This window comes from Schistocerca serialis, chromosome 2 (assembly GCF_023864345.2).
Source record: "Schistocerca serialis cubense isolate TAMUIC-IGC-003099 chromosome 2, iqSchSeri2.2, whole genome shotgun sequence".
NCBI classification, from domain to species: Eukaryota; Metazoa; Arthropoda; class Insecta; order Orthoptera; family Acrididae; genus Schistocerca; species Schistocerca serialis.
Window position 1 is genome coordinate 705987235 of NC_064639.1, and position 25607 is coordinate 706012841.

General features: G+C 44.9%; 1 protein-coding gene across 1 annotated transcript in view; it reads left to right on the top strand.

Moving 5' to 3' along the window:
- Nucleotides 1-2957: 2957 nt before the first annotated feature.
- LOC126457861 (uncharacterized) overlaps nucleotides 2958-25607 on the top strand; it is a 93515-nt gene continuing 70865 nt past the window's right edge. Inside the window, exon 1 of the mRNA XM_050094508.1 lies at nucleotides 2958-3038. Coding sequence (XP_049950465.1) covers nucleotides 2961-3038 — 78 coding nt within the window. The 5' untranslated portion in view covers nucleotides 2958-2960. The remainder of the gene's footprint in view (nucleotides 3039-25607) is intronic.

The following is a 25607-nucleotide window of genomic DNA, read 5'->3' on the forward strand; positions in this document are numbered from 1 at the left end:
CTCCACTGCCGCGGCCAGCTGCGCTGGGTTTCTCCGTTGAGGATCCGTGGCGCGAACAGCCCGATCGAGCGGATCCCAAAGATTCTCGATTGGGTTTAAATTCAGGGATTTTAGTGGTCAGGGGGATTACAATAGCTGATAGATGTCATTGTGCCGAGGAAAAAGAAACTGCATGTATGGGTGGACATGGTTCCCAAAGGTAGAGCAATACTTGTGTTGATCCACTGTCTTCCAGAATGACGAGATCACCCAGGGAATGCCACAGAATCATTCCACAGGCCATGACGCTCCCTCCGCCAGTCTGGAACCTTGTCTTCCAGACGTTTCACGCAGTACACGCCAACAACTATCTGTCTGATGGAGCGTGTACAATATGATTCATTCGAAATGGCCACCTGTCGCCACTCTGTGCACGTCCAGATCTCGTGGTCGTGCGGTAGCGTTCTCGCTTCCCACGCCCGGGTTCCCGGGTTCGATTTCCGGCGGGGTCAGGGATTTTCTCTGCCTCGTGATGGCTGGGTGTTGTGTGCTGTCCTTAGGTTAGTTAGGTTTAAGTAGTTCTAAGTTCTAGGGGACTGATGACCATAGATGTTAAGTCCCATAGTGCTCAGAGCCATTTGAACCATTTGAACCGGTACTGGCGTCCAAGTTCCAGCCTTCGTCGCCGATGAACAACAGTCGGCACGGGTGCACAAACCAGGCACCTGTTGCAGAGGCCCACACGCAGCAACGTTCATAGAACAGTTCTCGAGGGGACCCTGTTTATAGCCCGTTGGTTCATCAGGGCAGTCTCCTGCTCAGCAGTTGCAGGTCTATTCCCCCATACACATCTGTGCAGCTGTCGCTCACCCCTGTTATCTACTGCCCCTGGTGCACCCTTTCCGCATTATAACTACGACTGCACTGAAACTTCCTGGCAGATTAAAACTGTGTGACGACCCGAGACTCGAACTCGGAACCTTTGTCTTTCGCGGGCAAGTGCTCTATCGAGTGCACTACCCAAGCACGACTCACGACCCGTCCTCAAAGTTTCAGTTCTGCCAGTACCTCGTCTCGCCGGCCGGAGTGGCCGAGCGGTTCTAGGTGCTACAGTCTGGACCCGTGTGACCGCTACGGTCGCAGGTTCGAATCCTGCCTCGGGCATTGATGTGTGTAATGTCCTTAGGTTCGTTAGGTCTAGGGGACTGATGACCTTAGAAGTTAAGTCCCATAGTGCTCAGAGCCACTTGAACCATTTGAACCTCGTCTCCTTCCTTCCAAGCTTCACAAAACCCTCTCCGCGAACCTCGCAGAACTAGCACTTCTGGAAGAAAGGATATTGCGGAGATATGGCTTAGCCACAGCTCAGGGCATGTTTCCAGTATGAGATACCCTTTCTTCCAGGAACGTTAGTTCTGCGAGGTTTGCGGAGGGGCTTCTGTGAAGCTTGGAAGGTAGGAGACGAGATACTGGCAGAATGGAAGCTGTGAGGACGGGTCGTGACTCGTGCTTGAGTGGCTCAGTTGGTAGAGCACTTGCCTACGAAAGGCAAAGGTCCTTGGTTCGATTCTCGATGCGGCACACAGTTTTAACCTGCCAGGAAGTTTCATATCAGCGCACACTCACTCCGCTGCAAAGTGAAAATCTCATTCTACGACTGCACCGTTTTCCGCGTCCCCTGACAAGCCTTATACAGGGTGTTACAAAAAGGTACGGCCAAACTTTCAGGAAACATTCCTCTCACACAAATAAAGAAAACATGTTATGTGGACATGTGTCCGTAAACGCTTATTTTCCTTGTTAGAGCTCATTTTAGTTTCGTTCTTCCACCTTCGCTCAATGGTGCACGTTATCATGGTTTCGTACGGGATACTCTACCTGTGCTGCTAGAACATGTGCCTTTACAAGTACGACACAACATGTGGTTCATGCACGATGGAGCTCGTGCACCTTTCAGTCGAAGTGTTCGTACGCTTCTCAACAACAGATTCGGTGACCGATGGATTGGTAGAGGCGGACCAATTCCATGGCCTCCACGCTCTCCTGACCTCAACCCTCTTGACTTTCATTTATGGGGGCATTTGAAAGCTCTTGTCTACGCAACCCCGGTACCAAATGTAGAGACTCTTCGTGCTCGTATTGTGGACGGCTGTGATACAATACGCCATTCTCCAGGGCTGCATCAGCGCATCAGGGATTCTCAGCGCATCAGGGATTCCATGCGACGGAGGGTGGATGCATGTATCCTCGCTAACGGAGGACATTTTGAACATTTCCTGTAACAAAGTGTTTGACGTCACGCTGGTACGTTCTGTTGCTGTGTGTTTCCATTCCATGATTAATGTGATTTGAAGAGAAGCAATAAAATGAGCTCTAACATGGAAAGTAAGCGTTTCCGGACACATGTCCACATAACATATTTTCTTTCTTTGTGTGTGAGGAATGTTTCCCGAACGTTTGGCCGTACCTTTTTGTAACACCCTGTATACCCTCCACTGCTAGTACTGCCACCTGTTGTCACTGATGGTTATTACATGTTGACGTCGAACATAGCCGGTGGTCACATTAATGTGACTGGACCGTGTAGAACCAGTGTACAGAAAATGTTTGAATAACTTACAGATACTTTAATTCTCTAGGACCCAATTGAACCGACTGCTGCAGGTACAGGGCACGGCGGCTCGAGAAGCTCTGCAAACTGCTGTTCCCTCAAAGATTCCCACCATCGTGCGGATACATTGGTCACGCACGGCTAGCCTTGCCTGCAGAATCCCTGTACTCGGAAATCTGACGTCAATCAGCGGAGATTGCTTAATTGGAACATACAGTGGCGCGCTGGAGATCGGAGCGATAGCAGGGCTGCGGCTGCGGCACGTGTGTGTCGTGCCAGGAGGGGGCGGGGTGGGGTCACGCGACGGTGGGAAGCGCCCCGCAATATCACAGCGGCGCGGGGCGATCCCGGCACAGAGCGGCGGCTCACCATGCGGGCGACGGCAGCGGCAGCGGTGGCGGTGGCGGCGGCGGCGTGTCTGCTGACGGTGGCCCGGGCGAGCGACGAGGTAACGCGCCTGCGAGCAGGGTGCGAGACCTACGCTGTAGATTAACTACAGCAGCTCGTCATTTCTGACAAGTCAATACTCACTAATTAATGTTGTTGTTGTAGTCTTCAGTCCTGAGACTGGTTTCATGCAGCTCTCCATGCTACTCTAACCTGTGCAAGCTTCTTCATCTCCCGGTACCTACTGCAACCTACATCCTTTTGAATCTGCTAAGTGTATTCATCTCTTGATCTCCCTCTACGATTTTCACCCTCCACGCTGCCCTCCAATACTAAATTGGTGATCCCTTGATGCCTGAGAACATGTCCTACCAACCGGTCCCTTCTTCTAGTCAAGTTGTGCCACAAACTTCTCTTCTCCCCAATCCTATTCAATACCTCCTCATTAGTTATGTGATCTACCCATCTAATCTTCAGCATTCTTCTGTAGCACCACATTTCGAAACCTTCTATTCTCTTCTTGTCCAAACTATTTATCGTCCATGTTTCACTTCCATACATGGCTACACTTCATACAAACACCTTCAGAAATGACTTCCTGACACTTAAATCTATACTCGATGTTAACAAATTTCTCTTCTTCAGAAACGCTTTCCTTGCTATTGCCAGTCAACATTTTATATCCTCTCTACTTCGACCACCATCAGTTACTTTGCTCCCCAAGTAGCAAAACTCCTTTACTACTTTAAGTGTCTCATTTCCTAATCTAATTCCCTCAACATCACTCGACTTAATTCCACGACTCTCCACTATCCTCGTTTTGCTTTTGTTGATGTTCATCTTATACCCTCCTTTCAAGACACTGTCCATTCCGTTCAACTGCTCTTCCAAGTCCTTTGCTGTCTCTGACAGAATTACAATGTCATCGGCGAACCTCAAAGTTGTGGTTCGCCATGGATTTTAATACCTACTCCGAACTTTTCTTTTGTTTCCTTTACTGCTTGCTCAATATACAAATTGAATAACATCGGGGAGAGGCTACAACCCTGTCTCACTCCCTTCCCAACCACTGCTTTCCTTTCATGTCCCTCGACCCTTATAACTGCCATCTGCTTTCCGTACAAGTTGTAAATAGCCTTTCGCTCCCTGTATTTTACCCCTGCCACCTCCAGAATTTGATAGAGAGTATTCCAGTCAACATTGTCAAAAGCTTTCTCTAAGTCTACAAATGCTAGAAACGTAGGTTTTCCTTTCCTTAATCTATCTTCTAAGATAAGTCGTAGGGTCAGTATTGCCTCACGTGTTCCAACATTTCTACGGACTCCAAACTGATCTTCCCCGAGGTCGGCTTCTATTAGTTTTTCCATTCGTCTGTAAAGAATTCGCGTTAGTATTTTTCAGCTGTGACTTATTAAACTGATTGTTCGGTAATTTTCACATCTGTCAACACCTGCTTTCTTTGGGATTGGAATTATTATATTCTTCTTGAAGTCTGAGGGTATTTCGCCTGTCTCATACATCTCGCTCACCAGATGGTAGAGTTTTGTCAGGACTGGCTCTCCCAAGGCTGTCAGTAGTTCTAATGGAATGTTGTCTAACTCCGAGGCCTTGTTTCAACTCAAGTCTTTCAGTGCTCTGTCAAACTCTTCAGGCAGTATCATATCTCCCATTTCATCTTCAACTACATCTTTTTCCATTTCCATAATATTGTCCTCAAGTACATCGCCGTTGTATAGACCTTCTATATACTCCTTCCACCTTTCTGCTTTCCCTTTTTTGCTTAGAACTGGGTTTCCATCTAAGCTCTTGATATTAATTAATAAGTGCCTTGAAAGCGACTGGTAAAATGTGTGTGCCGGACCTCGAACCCTGAACTGTGCTTTTCGCAGAAAAGATCTTACTGGATAAGCTATTTCTTAAAAAATTTCCATCCGTCCTCGCTTTGCGAAATGGTGGAACCGGGTTACCTTCTGTGTGACTTGGAAACAAGCACCTAGAATCCGTGCAGAATAACGTGGACGGTAGATGCGCAAACTGCAGGGCGCGCACAGGGACAGCGGCAGTGGTGGGGGTTGCCGGCAGGTGCTGTAGGGGAAATGCTGAGCAGTGGAGGGGAAGTGCCTTTTAAACTAAAGCCTACCATCAAATTTTTTGTAAATATTAACTAGAAGTCCCCCACCCCCCATTCCTACACTTGCATGGTAACCATTCAAAAAGGTATGTCACCTCTGGATTTGGATTGGATTGTTTGGGGGAAGAGACCAGACAGCGAGGTCATCAGTCTCATCGGATTAGGTACGGATGGGGAGGGAAATCGTCCGTGCCCTTTCAAAGCAACCATCCCGGCATTTGCCTGTAGCGATTTAGGGAAATCACGGAAAACCCAAATCAGGATGGCCGGACGCGGGATCGAACCGTCGTCCTCCCGAATGCGAGTCCAGTGTGCTAGCCACTACGCCGTCCGCCCCCGGTAGCTGAGTGGTCAACGCGACAGACTGTCAATCCTAAGGGCCCGGGTTCCATTCCCGGCTGGGTAGGAGATTTTCTCCGCTCAGGGACTGGCTATTGCGTTGTCCTAATCGTCATCATTTCATCTCCATCAACGCGCAAGTCGCCAAAGTGGCGTCAAATCGAAAGACTTGCACCAGGCGAGCGGTCTACCCAACGGGAGGCCCTCGTCACACGACACGACCACTACACCACCTCGCTCGGTATGTCACCTCTGGTTTGGTTAGTATCTACAATGAATTTTGCTGAAAATGTCGCGATTTATTTTCGCCTGGCTTATTAACCAGTTGTAACACTCAGAGAAGCATCATGAGTGGCGAGTTTTGAGTAAAACCTACACATTGCTCTCGCTGCCATGTTAAAATTTGCTTATTTTGCCAAAACATAGCGGAATTTACACAGTCTTACCTCACTTACATGTTGTGCAGATGCAATTGCAGGAGAATTCTGAAACAGTGCTTCATTAAGTTTATTAAATGAGGAGCTGAGGAAAAAGAAGGTCAGTAACTTACGAAAAAGCACATCATCAGTACGAACTAAACGAGTAGCGCCTTCACTTTGGTTGTTTCAAAATCCATAGCATTTCTCGTTTCACCAGCTGTCGATGGCTCTTAAAAATTACATTCTTTAATCGAAAAAGTCTGTAGTTGGTGGAATAACATGGTAGATAATTAACTTTTGCATCGTAAACGAATGGCAAAGTACTCTCCTCTTTGTGTGCTATAATTTACCGAAATCTCATTTCGATATCTCAAACCGTTTATGAAATATGAGGATCGTTGTGAACATTTCACTCTGGCTTTATCGCTGGCGCGGTGCGATCGCAAGTGAATGTGCTACATCAGATTAATTTTCTCGAGATTAGTGACAGAAAGAGACGTCCATCCAATTTTAAAGAAAATTTCAATGTTTTAGCTGAATTTCATATTTAGCAACATGTTATGTAATATGCATCAAACGCAAAATCGTACTGAGCGCTATTTTTCATTACAAACTTTTTCGAATTTCGTGCGGTGTCTTACTTTCACATAAATATCACAGTAACTATTGCCATTAACGATATGACGGCACATCATCAATAACCTAACATATGATACTATCAGTACCACAAAAATGAAAGTTTTTTACCGAACAGTTTTGTAAAATCGTCTTAGCAAGACCGCATGGCATGCGCCTCGATTCTGTCATCGCTGACCGGCCGAAAGATGGCCTCCCCTTCCGAACAAAGAAATGAACTCGCCCAGTGCTTTAGACGAAAATTTCTCTCTGCGCATCCGTCTCCATACCCCTGCAGTCTCAGCTACCCTCCTCTCTGTCTTGCCTGAGCCTAAAGCATCGAATTCAGTTCTTACTACAGACGTGATTCGATGGTGTCTGCATGATCACAGGCGAGTAGGTGAGAGATCAGAAACAGAGACAGTGCGAATCCAATGTTGAGGGTTGCATACATTAGAAATCAAGGCGCCGCTTATACGTCAGGGCTGTACTCGCAGCTGTCCGTCCTGCTACTGTTCCGCGAATACAAGTCTGAAAACGGTGCCGCAATCGTCACCTGCTTTTCGACGGCTCTTTCTTTCTGGGGCAAAATGTGCGATGTTTGTGCGTTCTTTTGGTCATTTCAACTAGCATTTACGTGCTAATAACTATTTGTACAGTTTATCATTGAATTTTGTTACTTTCGAAGATTATTGTAAATTTATTTTAATAATTAATTACCATTTAGAAAATACACTTCATTCTGATGTTGTATATCCTGCATTGTCATCAGACTTGATTATGTGTCGAAAATGTGTGTCTGACAACACAACTGTTGGACATTCTATGAATAGAGATTACATATTAAAATAAATTTATAACAGTCTTTGAAGAATTTTATACATACACATACTTATAAATGTATACACATATTTGTACTGTACGTGGCTATATATGTATACACTCACTCACACACACACACACACACACACACACACACACACACATCCATACAAATTACAAAAATGTATGTTTGTATGTATGTATGTATGTATATGCATATGCATCCTGATGGCAAAAAAATTCGCAACACCAAAAAATAATTAATGTAGAGTAATGAAAATTTGGGAATACACTTCTATAGATAACATATGTCAGTGATTAACATTGCAAGATCACAAGTTACTCTAAGCATGAGATACGCCATTGCGAATGTGAAATAATAACTGGCGAAATTGCCAGAATGTTGAATACAAGCATTCAAATTTTCATGCATTTTGTTGTATAGGTGCCGGATCTCAGTTTGTGGGATGGAGTTCCATGCCTGTTGCACTTGATCAGTCAATACCGAGACAGTTAATCCTTTTTGTGGATCAGATTTGGGTTGTCGTTCGATGACGTCCCATATGTGCTCGACTGGAGACAGGTTTGGTGATAGAGCATGCCAAGGCAACATGTCGACAGCCTGTAGAGCATGGTGGGTTACAGCAGCAGTATGTGGGCGACCGTTATCCTGTTGGAAAACACCCCCTGGAATACCGTTCATGAATGGCAGTGTAACAGGTTGAATCAGCGGATTGACGTACAAATTTGCAGTCAGGGTGCATGGGATGACCACAAAAGTGCACCTGCTGTCATACGAAATCGCATCCCAGACCAGAATTCAAGATGTAGGCTCAGTGTGTCTAGCACACAGACAGGTTGGTTGCAGGCACTCAACTGTCCTTCTTCTAACCAACTCACAGCTGTCGCGCTTGGAGCTGTCCGTGAAGTACACTGCTGGCCATTAAAATTGCTACGCCACGAAGATGACGTGCTACAGACGCGAAATTTAACAGACAGGTAGAAGATGCTGTGATATGCAAATGATTAGCTTTTCAGAGCGACACCTACAACGTGCTGTCGAGATGACAGGCATCTTATCTGCATGGCTGTAACGGATCGTGCAGCCACGTCTCGATCCCTGAGTCAACAGATGGGGACCTTTGCAAGACAACAACCATCTGCACGAACAGTTCGACGACGTTTGCAGCAGCATGGGCTATCAGCTCGGAGACCATGGCTGCGGTTACCCTTGACACTGCATCACAGACAGGAGCGTCTGCGATGGTGTACTCAACGACGAACCTGGGTGCACGAATGGCAAAACGTCATTTTCTCAGATGAATCCAGGTTCTGTTTACAGCATCATGATGGTCTCATCCGTGTTTGGCGACATCGCGGTGAACGCACATTGGAAGCGTGTATTCGTCCTCGCCATACAGGCTTATCACCCGGCGTGATGGTAGGGGGTGCCATTGGTTACACGTCTCGGTCACCTCTTGTTCGCATTGACGGCACTTTGAACAGTGGACGTTACATTTGAGATGTGTTGCGACCCGTGGCTCTACCCTCCAGACAATCCCTGCGAAACCCTACATTTCAGCAGGCTAATGCACGACCGCATGTTGCAGGTCCTGTACGGGCCTTTCTGGATACTGAAAATGTTCGACTCCTGCCCTGGCCACGAGATTCTCCAGATTTTTCACCAATTGTAAACGTCTGGTCAATGGTGGCCGAGCAACTGGTTCGTCACAATACGCCAGTCACTACTGTTGATGAACTGTGGTATCGTGTTGAAGCTGCATAGGCAGCTGTACCTGTACACGCCATCCAAGCTCCGTATCACTCGATGCCCAGGCGTATCAAGGGCGTTATTACAGCCAGAGGTGGTTGTTCTGGGTACTGATTTCTCATAATCTATGCACCCAAATTGCGTCAAAATGTAATCAAATGTCAGTTCTAGTATAATATACACTCCTGGAAATGGAAAAAAGAACACATTGACACCGGTGTGTCAGACCCATCATACTTGCTCCGGACACTGCGAGAGGGCTGTACAAGCAATGATCACACGCACGGCACAGCGGACACACCAGGAACCGCGGTGTTGGCCGTCGAATGGCGCTAGCTGCGCAGCATTTGTGCACCGCCGCCGTCAGTGTCAGCCAGTTTGCCGTGGCATACGGAGCTCCATCGCAGTCTTTAACACTGGTAGCATGCCGCGACAGCGTGGACGTGAACCGTATGTGCAGTTGACGGACTTTGAGCGAGGGCGTATAGTGGGCATGCGGGAGGCCGGGTGGACGTACCGCCGAATTGCTCAACACGTGGGGCGTGAGGTCTCCACAGTACATCGATGTTGTCGCCAGTGGTCGGCGGAAGGTGCACGTGCCCGTCGACCTGGGACCGGACCGCAGCGACGCACGGATGCACGCCAAGACCGTAGGATCCTACGCAGTACCGTAGGGGACCGCACCGCCACTTCCCAGCAAATTAGGGACACTGTTGCTCCTGGGGTATCGGCGAGGACCATTCGCAACCGTCTCCATGAAGCTGGGCTACGGTCCCGCACACCGTTAGGCCGTCTTCCGCTCACGCCCCAACATCGTGCAGCCCGCCTCCAGTGGTGTCGCGACAGGCGTGAATGGAGGGACGAATGGAGACGTGTCGTCTTCAGCGATGAGAGTCGCTTCTGCCTTGGTGCCAATGATGGTCGTATGCGTGTTTGGCGCCGTGCAGGTGAGCGCATCAATCAGGACTGCATACGACCGAGGCACACAGGGCCAACACCCGGCATCATGGTGTGGGGAGCGATCTCCTACACTGGCCGTACACCACTGGTGATCGTCGAGGGGACACTGAATAGTGCACGGTACATCCAAACCGTCATCGAACCCATCGTTCTACCATTCCTAGACCGGCAAGGGAACTTGCTGTTCCAACAGGACAATGCACGTCCGCATGTATCCCGTGCCACCCAACGTGCTCTAGAAGGTGTAAGTCAACTACCCTGGCCAGCAAGATCTCCGGATCTGTCCCCCATTGAGCATGTTTGGGACTGGATGAAGCGTCGTCTCACGCGGTCTGCACGTCCAGCACGAACGCTGGTCCAACTGAGGCGCCAGGTGGAAATGGCATGGCAAGCCGTTCCACAGGACTACATCCAGCATCTCTACGATCGTCTCCATGGGAGAATAGCAGCCTGCATTGCTGCGAAAGGTGGATATACACTGTACTAGTGCCGACATTGTGCATGCTCTGTTGCCTGTGTCTATGTGCCTGTGGTTCTGTCAGTGTGATCATGTGATGTATCTGACCCCAGGAATGTGTCAATAAAGTTTCCCCTTCCTGGGACAATGAATTCACGGTGTTCTTATTTCAGTTTCCAGGAGTGTATTTGTCCAATGAATACCTGTTTATCATCTGCATTTCTTCTTGGTGTAGCAATTTTAATGGCCAGTAGTGTAACTGATGTGTAACAGTTCATTGCGTCACTGTGGTGCCAACTGCTGCTCATAGTGCTGCTGCAGATGCAGTACGATGCGCCAGAGCCATACGCCGAACACGACGGTCTACCTCTTGGTGGTGCCACTTGGCCGCGTTGCAACCGCACATTCGTGTGACCATCACTGCTAGCAGTCACATACAGTGGCTACATTCCTGACGACTATTTCTGCAATATCGTAGAAGGAACATCCACGTTCTTGTGAGCCTATTACACTGCCTCGTTCAAAATCAGTGGGGTGTTGCCGACGGGGTCTTCGTCGCCTTTTAAGGGCATTCTTCATTAACATCAACTCCCGCATCTCAAAGGTAGCTAACGCTCGCGACCGTTGTAATGTGTATTTAAAACAAACCTGATTTACATTCTCATAGTGGCGCTGTCTGAAATGAATCACTGTGGGGGTAAGAACCACCCACATGTCAAAGGGTGTGGGCTTGGGCTGTAAAAGTAGTTTATCCCACGATGCGCGAATACCAACATTGTAGTCATCCAGTATATGAGAAAGAGAGTACTCAGAGAGTTGCAACTAACTTTACACATAATTTCAAATCTTTATGAAAATTTTTCTCGCTGACAACCCTCACAAAATGATGAAAGGAAAAAAGTTTATTGCTTACTACATTTTCGCTGTTCATGCAGTAAAACTGCCATATGAAGCATGACATTTTAATTTATTAATTCTTTACTACTAACTGTAACCATAGTTCAGGAGATATGACATCAAATACTGAGATGCATGAAAACTGCAACATCATCCATGTTTATTACTTGTTTGCTACTAACTCTAGTCACAATACATTTCGCGGCCAGTAGTCGCTTATAACACTGAATGTACCCACAAAACTATATCATTGTGCAGCACATAGTTCAGAAGATACGACATCGTAAACATTGAGCTGCGTGAAAATGGAACTGCAGGGCGAAATTCGCTAGACACACAGGTGAAATATATATACAAAAACGCGTGAAATATATTATGTTTGTGTGAAATGTATTTGTCAAGTGTGTATGTGAGCCAAAACACTGGTAAAAAGCTCAACCTAAACCCCTGGAGCGACTCAAACAAATGTGGTACACATATTAATTACAATTTGGAAAGAAATACTGTAGGAGTAAAAATCACCATCATCCTCTTGGGGTGAGTGTGATGACAGAAGGGAGGACGAGGAGATGGACAGACAGGAAAGGGGAAGGAGGAGAAAGGGACAGACAGGTGGAGGAGTAGGAGATTGACAGTGTTAGGGGGGGGAGGGGGAATGGACAAGAGAGCGGAGAGGGGGAGATGGATAGAGAAAGGCGCAGGAGTAGAAGCACAGAGGATGCGGAGGGCAGGAGGTAGACAGACAGAGGGGGAAGGTGGAACTGGACTAATAGAATATCAAAATAAGTACATACCCGGGCAATGCCGAGAACTCAGCTAGTGTGTGTGTGTGTGTGTGTGTGTGTGTGTGTGTGTGTGTGTGTGTGTGTGTGTGTGCGTGTGTCTCCAGTGGGTCGTTAGGCGCATTTTCTCTGGTGTTTCAGTTCGGTATTTGCAATGTGAAACAAATCCTGCTCATCACGTCTTTCACACGACGTCTAGCATCAACGGAAAGCGTCGGTTTGTTTCCCATTACAAACAAAATGGTTTTTAAAGTGAAATTTTGTGTGCTCATTCGATACAACAGTACCAAATTAGTCTACTGCGTTACTCGTTTCATCGCTACGTATTAACATGAGCGGTAAAACATGAAGAATCGGTAGTCTAGCAGCAGTGACTGACTGTGAGCAGTGCACGTGCAGGGATGTCGCAGTGAGCGCGGCCGAGGCCGTGCTGTCGCTGCTGCAGTACTGACTGCTCTTCGTGTTTCACTGGCCCTGTTAACACACGTCGATAAAAGGAATATCGCACTAGACTAAATAGGGACCACTTTGTAGAATGGGCATGGAAAATTCGATATAAAAAATCCTATTATTTGCAAAGGGAAACAAACCGACGTTACCATCGATACTGGGTGTCGAATGAAAGGCGTCATGTCCAGTATTCGTTCGCACTGACTCCAGCTGCACAATGCAAAAAAAAAAAATTGCAAGTATCTGCTCAAAACGCCACAGAAAAGGCGCCTGACGACTCCTAGGAGAGACACATCATAAGGAAAGAAAAGAAATAAAAGAGGTTCCACAGTACTGCAACCTTCTGGTGGGTGGGGGGGGGGGGGGTGCTTTTTAATTTTTTTAAAATTGAGGATAAGCAGGTTTAATCAGCGATTCCTACTGAACATTGTGCAACAGAAATTAACGAAGGACTGTTGAGGAAAAAGCAGTTACACCCTCTGTGAAGTTACGAGCTACTCAACGATTCCTTGTTAGTGGCGAATCCAGTTTCCTGTATAATAGACACGCTTCTCCTAACTTCAAAAATAATTTTAACGCTTTTCTTCCTCAGAGTTAATGGTAACGGCGTACTGGCGCATACCATCACAAATCAAGCATTGTATAGCGCTTGACTTGTGAGAGTATGCGCCTACACTACACTCTTAGCAACAACAGTACCAGCATGCATATCCCATTGTCAGAGGTGTCACAACGATGTTTGCTTATAACTTTCGACTCGGTAGTTTTTGGACCAGGGTCCCTGACTTCATATTGGTACATTTACCCTTCTCCATCATCCCTGAAAGTTTCTCGCTTTATATATACATATATGAAGGAAATAAGCGATTCGTGTTCATGCTTTCTCTGCAGCTTCTGCATCATATGTCATAGCAGTGACAACACGAAAAAAAGAAAATGATTATGAATGGTGAAAAAAGTGGATAAGGAGGTGGAGGAGAGGACAAACTCGACATTTTTCCGAAAGGAAGTTCTGTTACAGCACGGGAATTAGCATCGAAATTGTTTGAGGATAAGCAGGTTTAATCAGCGATTCCTACTGAACATTGTGCAACAGAAATTAACGAAGGACTGTTGATGAAAAAGCGATTACACCTTCTGTGAAGTTATGAGCTACTCAACGATTCCTTGTTATTGGCGAATCCAGTTACCCGTATATTAGACATGCTTCTCCTATCTGTCACGAAGTGTCCAGAAAACTAAATCTGTTAAAAAAACATACTTTTAGTTCGTTCACATTAATGCAAATCAAATTGCGAAGGGAGTGAAATAGGATGATGTTACACTATATGTACGTTAAACAAGCAGTAAAGGAAACTATGGAGAAATTTGGGAAAGGATTTAACGTTCAGGGAGAAGAAATGAAAACTTCGAGGTTTGCCAGTGACATTGCAATTCTATAAGAGATAGCAAAGGAATTGAAAGAGCAGAGGTTATTAGATGGAAGTCAGTCGTAGTAAAACAAGCGTAATGAAATGTAGTCCACTTAAATCAGATGACGGAGAGGAAATTAGTTTAGGAATTGAAGCACTAAAAGTAATACAAGAGTTTTGCTTTTTGGGCAACAAAATAACTGATGATGGAGGAAGTAGAAAGACTGTCTATAGCAAGAACAGCATTTCTAAAAAGAGGAATTTCCTAACAACGAATATAAATTTCAATGTCAGGAACTCTTTTCTGAATATATTTGTATGGAGTGTAGTGTTCTACAGAAGTGAAACGTGGATGATACGCGGTTCAAACTGAATGCGGGTTGCAGTAGTTACTCGGAGATGAAGTGGCTTGAATAGGAAAAGACTATCGCGGCCAGATGGAGCATACCAGTCTTCAAAGCAAAGACCACCACCACAACAATAACAACGACGACGACGACAACAACAACGGTCGTTAAAATGTCATGGATAATTGATTTTGGAATCGCCTTATGTATCCTTAGACTCATTAAACAGTGTTGTCCACTGTCTAAAGTTGATAACAAGCGGAAAGGAGATTTCAGTCCACAGCTACTCCCATCAGTGACCTCACTGTCAGCTTAGGATGTGCATGTACTTTTATTATACGCAGATGACATTCTGTACGATAAGACGGAGCTTTTTCTTAGGGTGAGCATATTTTTCTGTTATACTCAGATGACATTCTATGCGAAAAAGTAGATCTTATTTTATCGAAATTATTATCTGGAGTCCACTTATACTTGTTGAAAATGATTAACGAATACATGGAACAGTTTTGTGGCCAGGTCAGAGCCTGGGATGAGACCTACGCCAGGGCACTGCGTGGCTCTCAATAACCAAAATTAGTGGTATCAAATGCATAAAAAGCAACTGATCATGCTCTTAAAAAAGCGAAAAATATCTAGAGAACTGCAGGAAACATTTTTCGACAAGTTTTAAATGAGAGACTTTTCTGAAATACTAGAATACCTGCTTATAAGTAATGGTAATTGAGTGAGGCTACTAAGTTGTGCAAGTGCAGCCAACCCAGTGGCACGCTATTCGTTTCTTTCCTCGATCGACTCGACTGAATCGAGTTACCGAGTAGTTGTACTTTCCTATGTAGCGCGCGCGTCCGTGTCATCGTACTTTATACGTTTCTGTCTGGCACATAGACAGCTAACACATACCTACGAGAAAAATCGCGGCCATTCTAGTGATCTCGATACGTTATTTTGTCTGACATTTGTTCGAGAAAAGTCGCGAATGTTCTACTGTTTTCTTGTACAGAGAACCTTCGATACGTAGCGTTATAAATACGGACCATTTGCCGAATAGGAAGCTAGTTTACATTCAGAAGCAGAAATATTAAGACTGAAGAATTAATAAGTAACAAGCCCTAGTTGTAGCAAGTGCAAGTGTGAAGGTAAATCAAGAGTAAGAGTGATCAGTTGATAGTGAAGTATCAATAATAGTAATTGATAGTAATTTCCCAGTAAAAATATTGTTACGAGACTCGTAACAATATTTTTACTAATAACGTTGTCGCGTACAAAGACATGGCTGAGGTCGACAATGAAGGATCGACTTAATGGCTTTGCTCTGCTGAACACTCACCCGGACATTGATTGTCCTATTGACAATGTAATTAGCCAATTTGCCAGGAAGAATGGGCGCATATAATTCATCATTTAATCAGTTTATATAAAACTTTCTTAAACTTTGCATGTGACTTGATTTTTTTTGTTACAGTAAAAGTAAAGGTAACTCAAGATATGCTTAGCGCCCCTTCCTTGGGGTTTTTCTGTATCCGCCATTGAGCCAACCTAACGGTTATGAACACACACTTTCCTCGAAAGGACATTCACAACGTAATTAGGGTATCACCAGATGGAAGAACAAAAAAGCAAATAGACCATGACCTGGTAGATCAAAGACATAAAAACAGTATAACGAATGTGAAAACCATAAGAAGAGATAAGGCAGGCACAGACCATTATCTAGTCGTAGCAGTGGTACGCCAAAGAATAGCCAATTAAAAGCGAAGGTGGGGAGGTGGGGGCGGGGAGGAAATCGGCATAAAAGATTATAACATTGTCGTAGACGATTGAAGGATAACGGCAAAGCACAGGAGTTTGTCATCAAGCTGCAAAACAAATTTGATGTTCTAACAATGGAAGATAACCTTGACATTGAAGACCACTGGAGAATGATAAAAACAAATGTGGAAGAAGCGACACTAGAAGTGTGCGGAAAAAGAAAAAGAAGGAAGAAAAATCAATGGTTTTCAGAAGAATGTGAGCATAAAATGAAAGGTAGAAGAGCAGCGAAGGAAAAACACCTTTAAGAAGATCCCAACGAAAGCAAAAAAGCGTATGAAAATGTTAATAGAGAAACTAAAAATCTTCTCAGAAGGAAAAAAAGAGAGAACGAATGGATAGTTTAATCAAAGGAGTAGAGGATGATAAAAGTGCAGGGAATGCAAGAGATTTTTACAGATCAGTCAGATTTTTCAGCAAAAGATATATACCACGGATGTACGGCATTAAAGATAAAAGTGGCAATACAGTTCTGGAAAGATCCAAAGGTGTGGAAATTTGGAGGGAATATTTTGAGGAGCTTCTAAATGATGAAGACAGAAGGGCAGAAATGATAATCAGAGTGTAGATCCCTTCGTGGAACCGCCAACAATGAAAGAGGCAGCAGACTAAATGAAAATACTGAAAAACAAGAAAGCTCCAGGGAGAGATGGCTTAACATTTGGACTGTTTAAGAAGGGAGGAATACGAACATCTGGAATGAAGAAAGAATTCCAGAGCAGTGGACAGAAGCCATAGTAATACCAATTCATAAAAAGGGCGACAAACAATGCAGAAACTGCAGAGGAGGCATCTCATTAATTAGCACCGCCTATAAAGTGTTCTCCGAGATCCACCACAAAAAATTAAAACCATATTTAAAAGAGATAATAAATGAGGAACAAGTTGATTTATGAAGGATCGTTCAACTACTGACTAGATGTTCATACTGAAAGAAGCCATATCCAAATATTGGGAGTATAACAAAACAATGGCAATAAATCTTGTGAAAGTAACACTGAAAGACTCGAAAGGGGTAGTGAAAATGGATGGAGAATATTCCAATGCGTTTAACTTAAAAACGGGAGTCACGCAAGGAGAAGGAATAACATCCCTCTTTTTCAACATCGTAATACAGTAAGCGATGGACGCAGCAAGTGAAGCAGAAGAGGGAATTAAAATAGGAACAAAAATACATGTACTGGCCTTTGCAGATGATGTAGTACTAATCGCTGAAAATCTGGAGGATCTTAAAATGCTGGCAAAAAGACTCTTTCAAAAATCAAAGGAAGCTGGATTAGAAGTAAATGATGTGAAAACAAGATTCATGAGGGTAGAAAGAAATTACAGAACAAAAAGACGGGTAACTCTGCGGATCGATAATCACAAGTTTGAAGAGGTAGATGAGTTTAAATATTTGGGGGTAGTAGTAAACAACGAAAACGATTGGAAGCAAGAAACAGAGGCGAGGATCAAAGCTGCATCCAGAGCATCATACTCACTCAACAAACTACTGTCATCTAAAATTTTTTCAAGAGGAACCAAAGTAAGAATATATAAAACCATAATCAGACCGCCGGCTGGAGTGGCCGTGCGGTTCTAGGCGCTACAGTCTGGAGCCGCGTAACCGCTACGGTCGCAGGTTCTAATCCTGCATCGGGCATGGATGTGTGTGATGTCCTTAGGTTAGTTAGGTTTAAGTAGTTCTAAGTTCTAGGGGACTGATGACTCCAGAAGTTAAGTCCCATAGTGCTCAGAGCCATTTGAACCATTTGAACCATAATCAGTCCAGTATTACCATGTGGGGCAGAAATATGGAGACTAGATGAGTACAGGTAGAGAAAGATAAATGTTTTTGAAAATAAAACCGAAAAATATTTGGACCAATCTATGAGGGAGGAAAATGGCGCCAGCCGTTGTGGCCGAGCGGTTCTAGGCGCTTCAGTCTGGAACCGCGCGACTGCTACGGTCGCAGGTTCGAATCCTGCCTCGGGCATGGATGTGTATGGGGTCCTTAGGTTAGTTAGGTTTAAGTAGTTCTACATTCTAGGGGACTGATGACCTCAGATGTTAAGTCCCATAGTGCTCAGAACCATTTGAACCATTTTTGAGGAAAATGGCGAAGAAGAATGAACAGGGAGCTCAGGGAGCTATACAATGAACCAGATGTAGTTGCAGAAGCCAAAACAAGAAGCCTAATATGGGCAGGCCACGTCTGTAGAAGAGAGCAGGGATATGTACTGAGAAAAGTCCCAGAGAATGAACCGGAAGGACGAAGACCTCTAGGCAGGCCGAAAATGAGATGGAGAGACCACGTACCAAGGATTTCCAGGTACTGGGAGCAATGAAAGAATATGCCGAAGACAGAATACTGTGGAAGAGGCTACTTGATGAGGCCAAAAACCAACTGCGGTTTGTGGAAGTAAGAGTATGTACTAGAATATTAAAGATTTCGTACAAAATCGACTGTGTCGCGCATACTAAGGAATATGTCCTAGATAAAAACGTGTGTGCTGATGTTTCCAAAATCATCTCTTGCCTTTCAGACGAATGAATATTTTCGCAAAGGTTTTGCTGCGACTGAGACAAGCGCACCCATATACTGTATAACACGACGGCATTTTTCTGCGTTCTCCTGTGTATAACCTTACCACAAGTACAATTATCAGCCTCCACGCGCCTGATCTGTACTCAGCACTAGCGGGCATGGGGAGCAATCAGAAAAAGATGGGGACTCTTGCTTCAGCACAGTTCTACAAAGGTTCATATACGCCTTGAGTTTAGTTCAGCGCAAAACCGCAACTGTGCTGAATGGCGTAATTTTTCATGAACACTTGGACTACCAAATCAACATAAGTTATGCAGCAGTTGCTTGAGCCAAAGTCGTCTAAGATATGTTAAAACTTCCTACATCTGCGATTTAGCGAAAGCATAAACAATCGTTTCTGTAAGAGAATTTTGTAATGAATAAAAATAGTATTCAGTGACGGAGGGGAGGGAGGGGTGCAAGTTCTTCCTCTAGCGTACCCCTCCTGCCCCCCCCCCCCCCCCCCCTTACATGCTACGGCATTCATTATCGCTAAGAATAACATATTGGAATTTAGTGCGTGATTCTCTTCTTTGAGTTGCAACTGTCCTCATATGTACTGGAGTAGCAACACATTCAAAGAGCCCGCATCTCGTGGTCGTGCGGTAGCGTTCTCGCTTCCCACGCCCAGGTTGCCGGTTTCGATTCCCGGCGGGGTCAGGGATTTTCTCTGCCCCGTGATGGCTGGGTGTTGTGTGATGTCCTTAGGTTAGTTAGGTTTAAGTAGTTCTAAGTTCTAGGGGACTGATGACCATAGATGTTAAGTCCCATAGTGCTCAGAGCCACATTCAAAGAGTTGTGTCATTCCACGTCTAAGCAAGACCCAGAAGTTCCAATAGCTTCACCAACTTGGCATCGTCAAATGATATAGTCACCCTAGCGCAGAGGTAGGGTGTAAGGTGTTGGGTTTGCTGTTATTGCTGCGAGGCGACAAGCTAAGGTACTTTCACACAAAAATAATGAATCCTGTAGAATATAGGGATTCTAGTTACATTTTTACTATGAAAATTCTTCAGATAAAATAGCAAATTGAACAACAATGTTGCGTAACCATCATTATGCCTACAAGAGTCACGTGCAAGGCTACCAGTCATTCTTGTTGGTCAAAATAAAAATTCCTTGTCACTTTCCAACTGACTAATAAATACTATTAGATCCTAAAATCTCACTAGACAAATTGCACATTCCTAAACTCAACAATAATCTGCGCTTGTCGCAGCTACTCGATCTTAAAGAAAACGTCACTATCTTGACCTCATATTTTAAGGCGAAAAAAGCACACATGCATGATACCAGCCGCACCGATCGATCTCGAACGCAAATTTGAGCCATAGTTCCCATAGTACTCAGTTATGACCTTCTGGAAGCACAGCTTTTAAACTTCCGTGTGCACCGTCCCACTTCAGCCAACTAATGCCCAAGAGAGTAGTGCGTATTGTACGCTGGAGTGGCAACCGGAGCCCTCCTATTCGCGGGATGTTGAAAGCTAGGGAAGAGGAGGAGGAAGGTAGACGCATCTGACCAACGTGATCTGAACTCTTGTTCGAGAACACACATTATTTTAGGCAAAAAATAGCAAGTATGGGGGGTAACCAAACGAAAACGAGGCAAATGGAAAAAGCAAGTAAACTGTTTATTATTCCAAAAGTAATCGCCATAACTGTTAATATATTTATCCCACTGTGAGACAAGCGGGCAATGCCTTCGTGAAAAAATTCTTGCGGTTACCTACCGCACCATGACTGTACTCAGGTGTGCACCTCTTCATCTGAAGCAAATCAACAGCCACGAATATTTTTATCCAGGGCTCCAAAAATGTGGAAGTGAGCACCATGAGTAACTTTTCAGAGCTACAATCGGGCATGGTGTGCTCCTCACAAGTGATAATCTACATCTGGATAGGGCCTGTTGTAACAGATGAATGTCTCATAGCTGAATACATCCGCTGAATCGACTGGCGAGTGAGGCATTGTGCAGAGAATATTTGTTGTGTAATGGTGACTGGGGACACGGATACGGCCCGCCAGCTGAAACCAACTATTCTTCCAGATCTATACGCAGCTCTAAATCAGAAATAGTGTTAACGGCAGTTATCTTGGTTTGAAGCTTTTGTTACTTTTTACCCAACTTATCTGACAGCGAGTTTTGCATACACTAAGGTGACGAAAGTAATGGTATTCCGATATGCACCTATGCAGATGGCGGTAGCATCGCGTACGCAGGGTGTAAAAGGGCAATGCATTAGCGAAGCTGTCAATGTACTCACGTGATTCACGTGGAACTACGGCCGCACGACGGGAAGTAACAGCGCGGAACGGTAGTTGGAGCTAGACGCGTGGGACATTCCATTTTGGAAATCGTCAAGGAGTTCAATATTCCGAGATTCGCAGAGTCAAGAGTATGCCGAGAATACTAAATTCCAGGTATTACCTCTCACCAAGGATAACGCGGTGGTGGCTGCCTTCACTTAACGACTACGAGCAGCGGGATTTGCGTAGAGTTGTCAGGGCTAACAGATAAGCAACAATACACAAAACAACTGCAGAAATCAGTTAAACTGCTACCGCATTCCTTAGAATAGTGCAGTGAAATTTGGCGTTAATGCGCTACGGCAGCAGAAGACCGACGCAAGTGTCTTTGCTAACAGCTCGACATCGCCTGCAGCGCCTCTCCTGGACCCGTTACGATATCGGTTGGACCGTAGAAGACTGGAAAACCGTGGCCTGGTCAGATGAGTCCATATTTCAGTTATTGACAGTTTTTGGTAGGGTCTGAGTGTGGCGCAGACCACACGAAGCCATGGACCCAAGTTATCAACAATGCACTGTTGAACCAAGTGGTGGGTGGCTCCATAATGATGCGGACTGTGTTTACATGGAATGCACAGGGTCTTCTGGTCCCAACTGAACGAATCGTTGACTGGAAATGATTATTCATGGACATCATGTTCCCAACAACGAAAGAATTTTTGTGGATGACAATGCGCCCTGTCACTGGGCCACAATTATTCACAACTGGTTTGAAGAACACTCTGGACAGTTAGAGCGAATGATTCGACCACCCAGATCGCCCGACGTGGATCCCATCGAACATTTATGGGACATGATGGAGAGGTCAGTTCGTGCAAAAAATTCTGCACCGGTAACACTTTCTTCTTTCTTCCACCAAGAGAAAGCGTAGTCGCTTCCCTCCACGCTTTCCTATCGCTCTATCTGCGCGAATTGCCTCCCAACGTGACATGCCCTGTACTGCTGAGACTTATTCTTTTCATTTTGGCCATCTGAGGACCACGGTAATTGTTGAAATGTGTGTGAAATCTTATGGGACTTAACTGCTAAGGTCATCAGTCGCTAAGCGTAGACACTACTTAACCTAAATTATCCTAAGGACAGACACACACACACACACACACCCATGTCCGAGGGAGGACTCTAACCTCCGCCGGGACCAGCCGCATAGTGCATGACTGCAGCGCCTAAGACCGCTCGGCTAATCCCGTGCGGCACCACGGTAATTCGTGACAACTTCGTTTCTTCTGGTCTTTCTCTTTGTCCAGTATTCTTTTCTTTTATTACATTACAACCTTCTACACTCTTCTGTCCATAATGATTTTGTTCTGGGTCTATTTCTATCCTCGAAACATGTGAAAGCCTGAAATTTTATTTGAACATCATCTTGTTGTATATCCCTGGTTCCTGTATTCTTATTTCTTCTACACCCTTTTGTACTACTTGGCTCCAGCGAACTTTGGTTCTCTTGTTCACCAGGTGCTGTATTGTTTGCTGTGTTAACCTCCTCCGATCCACTACTTTTCCCGACGATGTCCGAGATTCTCTCTATTTAGGTACACAGTTCTTGGCTCTCTCGTCTTCTAAACCCATTATCTTCTGTTCTTCGAAGTCCCAATGTCCTGGGAATATTTCATTCTACCAGTTCTAGTCTGTTAAGTACTCCTGTTTTTATTAGGTTAAGAGTTTCCGCTGCGTATAAGGCTTCAGAGCGGAACACTGTCTGGTAACGTCTCACTTCTGCATTGATCGAAATATTCTTCTTATTGTAGGTGTACATATTTAATTTGTATGCTAAATTCATTTTGTTTATTCGTGCTCCCATTGCTTCATTTTCTGTCAGCCCAGCTTCTATCAATTCTCCCAGGCATTTAAATCTCTCCGCCTTCAGAATTTTTCCTCCTTGTATTGTCATCCATCTACGAGCTGCCTTGATGTTTATCATATACTGCGTCTTGTGAATAGAGATCTTTAGGTTTGCTTCGTTTGTTTAACTGACTTTTCTAATGATGCCACCAGTACCACAATATCGTCTACGAATGCTAGACAATCTTTCAGTATTCGTCTTTTCTTGCACCCGAGTCGTATTCCATCCATTCCTTTCAATTCTCGTTGCCACTCCCTGATCACCTTTTCAAATACTCAGTTAAAGAGCAAAGGGGAGAGTCCGTCTCCCTGTCTCACTCGGTTTTAATCTTGAAGGCCTCTGAAACTTTTGTATTATTTAAAGTCTGTTTAACCAATTCGCTGGATTCTGTGTCCAAACTCAGCTCCTCTAAAATTTGGAACAGTGTTCGTCTAACTACTGAAGCATAAGCTTTCCTGAAGTTTACGAATATGAGCACGAACTTTTTACTTCTGTGTTTTTTGTACGCAATTACCAGCTTCGGGTTCAAAATTTGTTCTGTGCGTGATCTGCCCTTTCTGAAGCCTCCTTGGTTCTCACCACTTGGTGAATTTAACTGTCTTGACACTCCGTTCAGCAATACTTTTGAGACTACCTTATAGGCCGCTGATATTAACGACATTCCTCTGTAGTTCCCAGGCCCCGACTCATCTCCTTTTCTCTGTATAGGATGTATTAGTGGCTACGTCCGTCATTCTGAAATCTGCTGTTCTTCCCGAATTGTACTTATAATATGTGTCAGTTCGACGATCGTATTCTCATTTACATACTTCAAGAGTTTCCTAATGATCCAGTCTTTCCCAGGAGCTTTGTTATTCCCCAAGGTATTGATGTTGCTCCTAAACTCGTTTACAGTTGATGGTTCTGAGTCTGGATTTGGTTCTTTTTCGTTGTAGCTGTATTTCTCAAACGGCGCTTCACTGTTCAGGAGCTCTGCTGAGACTAATCACAATGAATATTTTCTCCTTTCCTTCACCTATGGTTTACTGAACCATGCTGCCCATTGCTTGCCACAAATACAAAACAGATGTATAAACTACTGGCCATTAAAATTGCTACACCAAGAAGAAATGCAGATGATAAACGGGTATTCATTGGACAAATATATTATACTAGAACTGACATGTGATTACATTTTCACGCAATTTGGGTGCATAGATCCTGAGAAATCAGTACTCAGAACAACCACCTCTGGCAGTAATAACGGCTTTGATTCGCCTGGGCATTGAGTCAAACAGAGCTTGGATAGCGCGTACAGGTAAACCTGCCGATGCAGCTTCAACACGATACCACAGGTCATCAAGAGTAGTGACTGGCGTATTGCGACGAGCCAGTTGCTCAGCCACCATTGACCAGACGTTATCAATTGGTGAGAGATTTGCAGAATGTGCTTGGCAGGGCAGCAATCGAACATTTTCTGTATCCAGAAAGGCCCGTACAGGACCTGCAACATGCGGTCGTGCATTATCCTGCTGAAATGTAGGGTTTCGCAGGGATCGAATGGAGGGTAGAGCCACGGGTCGTAACACATCTGAAATGTAACGTCCACTGTTCAAAGTGGCGTCAGTGAGAACAAGAGGTGACCGAGACGTGCAACCAATGGCACCCCATACCATCACACAGGGTGATACGCCAGTATGGTGATGACGAATACACGCTTCCAATGTGCGTTCACCGCGATGTCGCGAAACGCTGATGCGACCATCATGATGCTGTAAACACAACCTGGATTCATCCGAAAAAATGATGTTTTGCCATTCGTGCACCCAGGTTCGTCGTTGAGTACACCATCGCAGGCGCTCCTATCTGTGATGCAGCGTCAAGGGTAACCGCAGCCTTGGTCTCCGAGCTGATAGTCCATGCTGCTGCAAACGTCGTCGAATTGTTCGTGCAGATGGTTGTTGTCTTGCAAAAGTCCCCATCCGTTACTCAGGGATCGAGACGTGGCTGCACAATCCCTTACAGCCGTGCGGATAAAATGCCTGTCATCTCGACTGCTAGTGATACGAGGCCGTTGGGATCCAGCACGGCGTTCCGTATTACTCTCCTGAACCCACCGATTCCATATTCTGCTAACAGTCATTGGATCTCCACCAACGCGAGCAGCAATGTCGCGATACCATAAACCGCAATCGCGATAGGCTACAATCCGACCTTTATCAAAGTCGGAAACGTGATGGTACGCATTTCTCTTCCTTACACGAGGCATCACAACAACGTTTGACCAGGCAACGCCGGTAAACTGCTGTTTGTGTATGAGAAATCTGTTGGAAACTTTCCTCATGTCAGCACGTTGTAGGTGTCGCCACCGGCGCCGACCTTGTGTGAATGCTCTGAAAAGATAATCATTTGCATATCACAGCATGTTCTTCCTGGTGGTTAAATTTCGCGTCTGTAGCAAGTCATCTTCGTGGTGTAGCAATTTTAATGGCCAGTAGTGTAGAAAATAACAATATAAAAAGTGTGAACGATTGAAAATTATTTTACACTTTTCACGTAAGTACAACAAGTACAGCTAAGAAAATTTGATGTTTTTAACTAGCGACAAAATATAAAATAGAAAGAACTCAATAGGGACTAGGAAGCATATATCTGGAGATTACACTGCCGTGACAAAAGTCATGGGATACCTCCTGATATCACGTCACACACAACT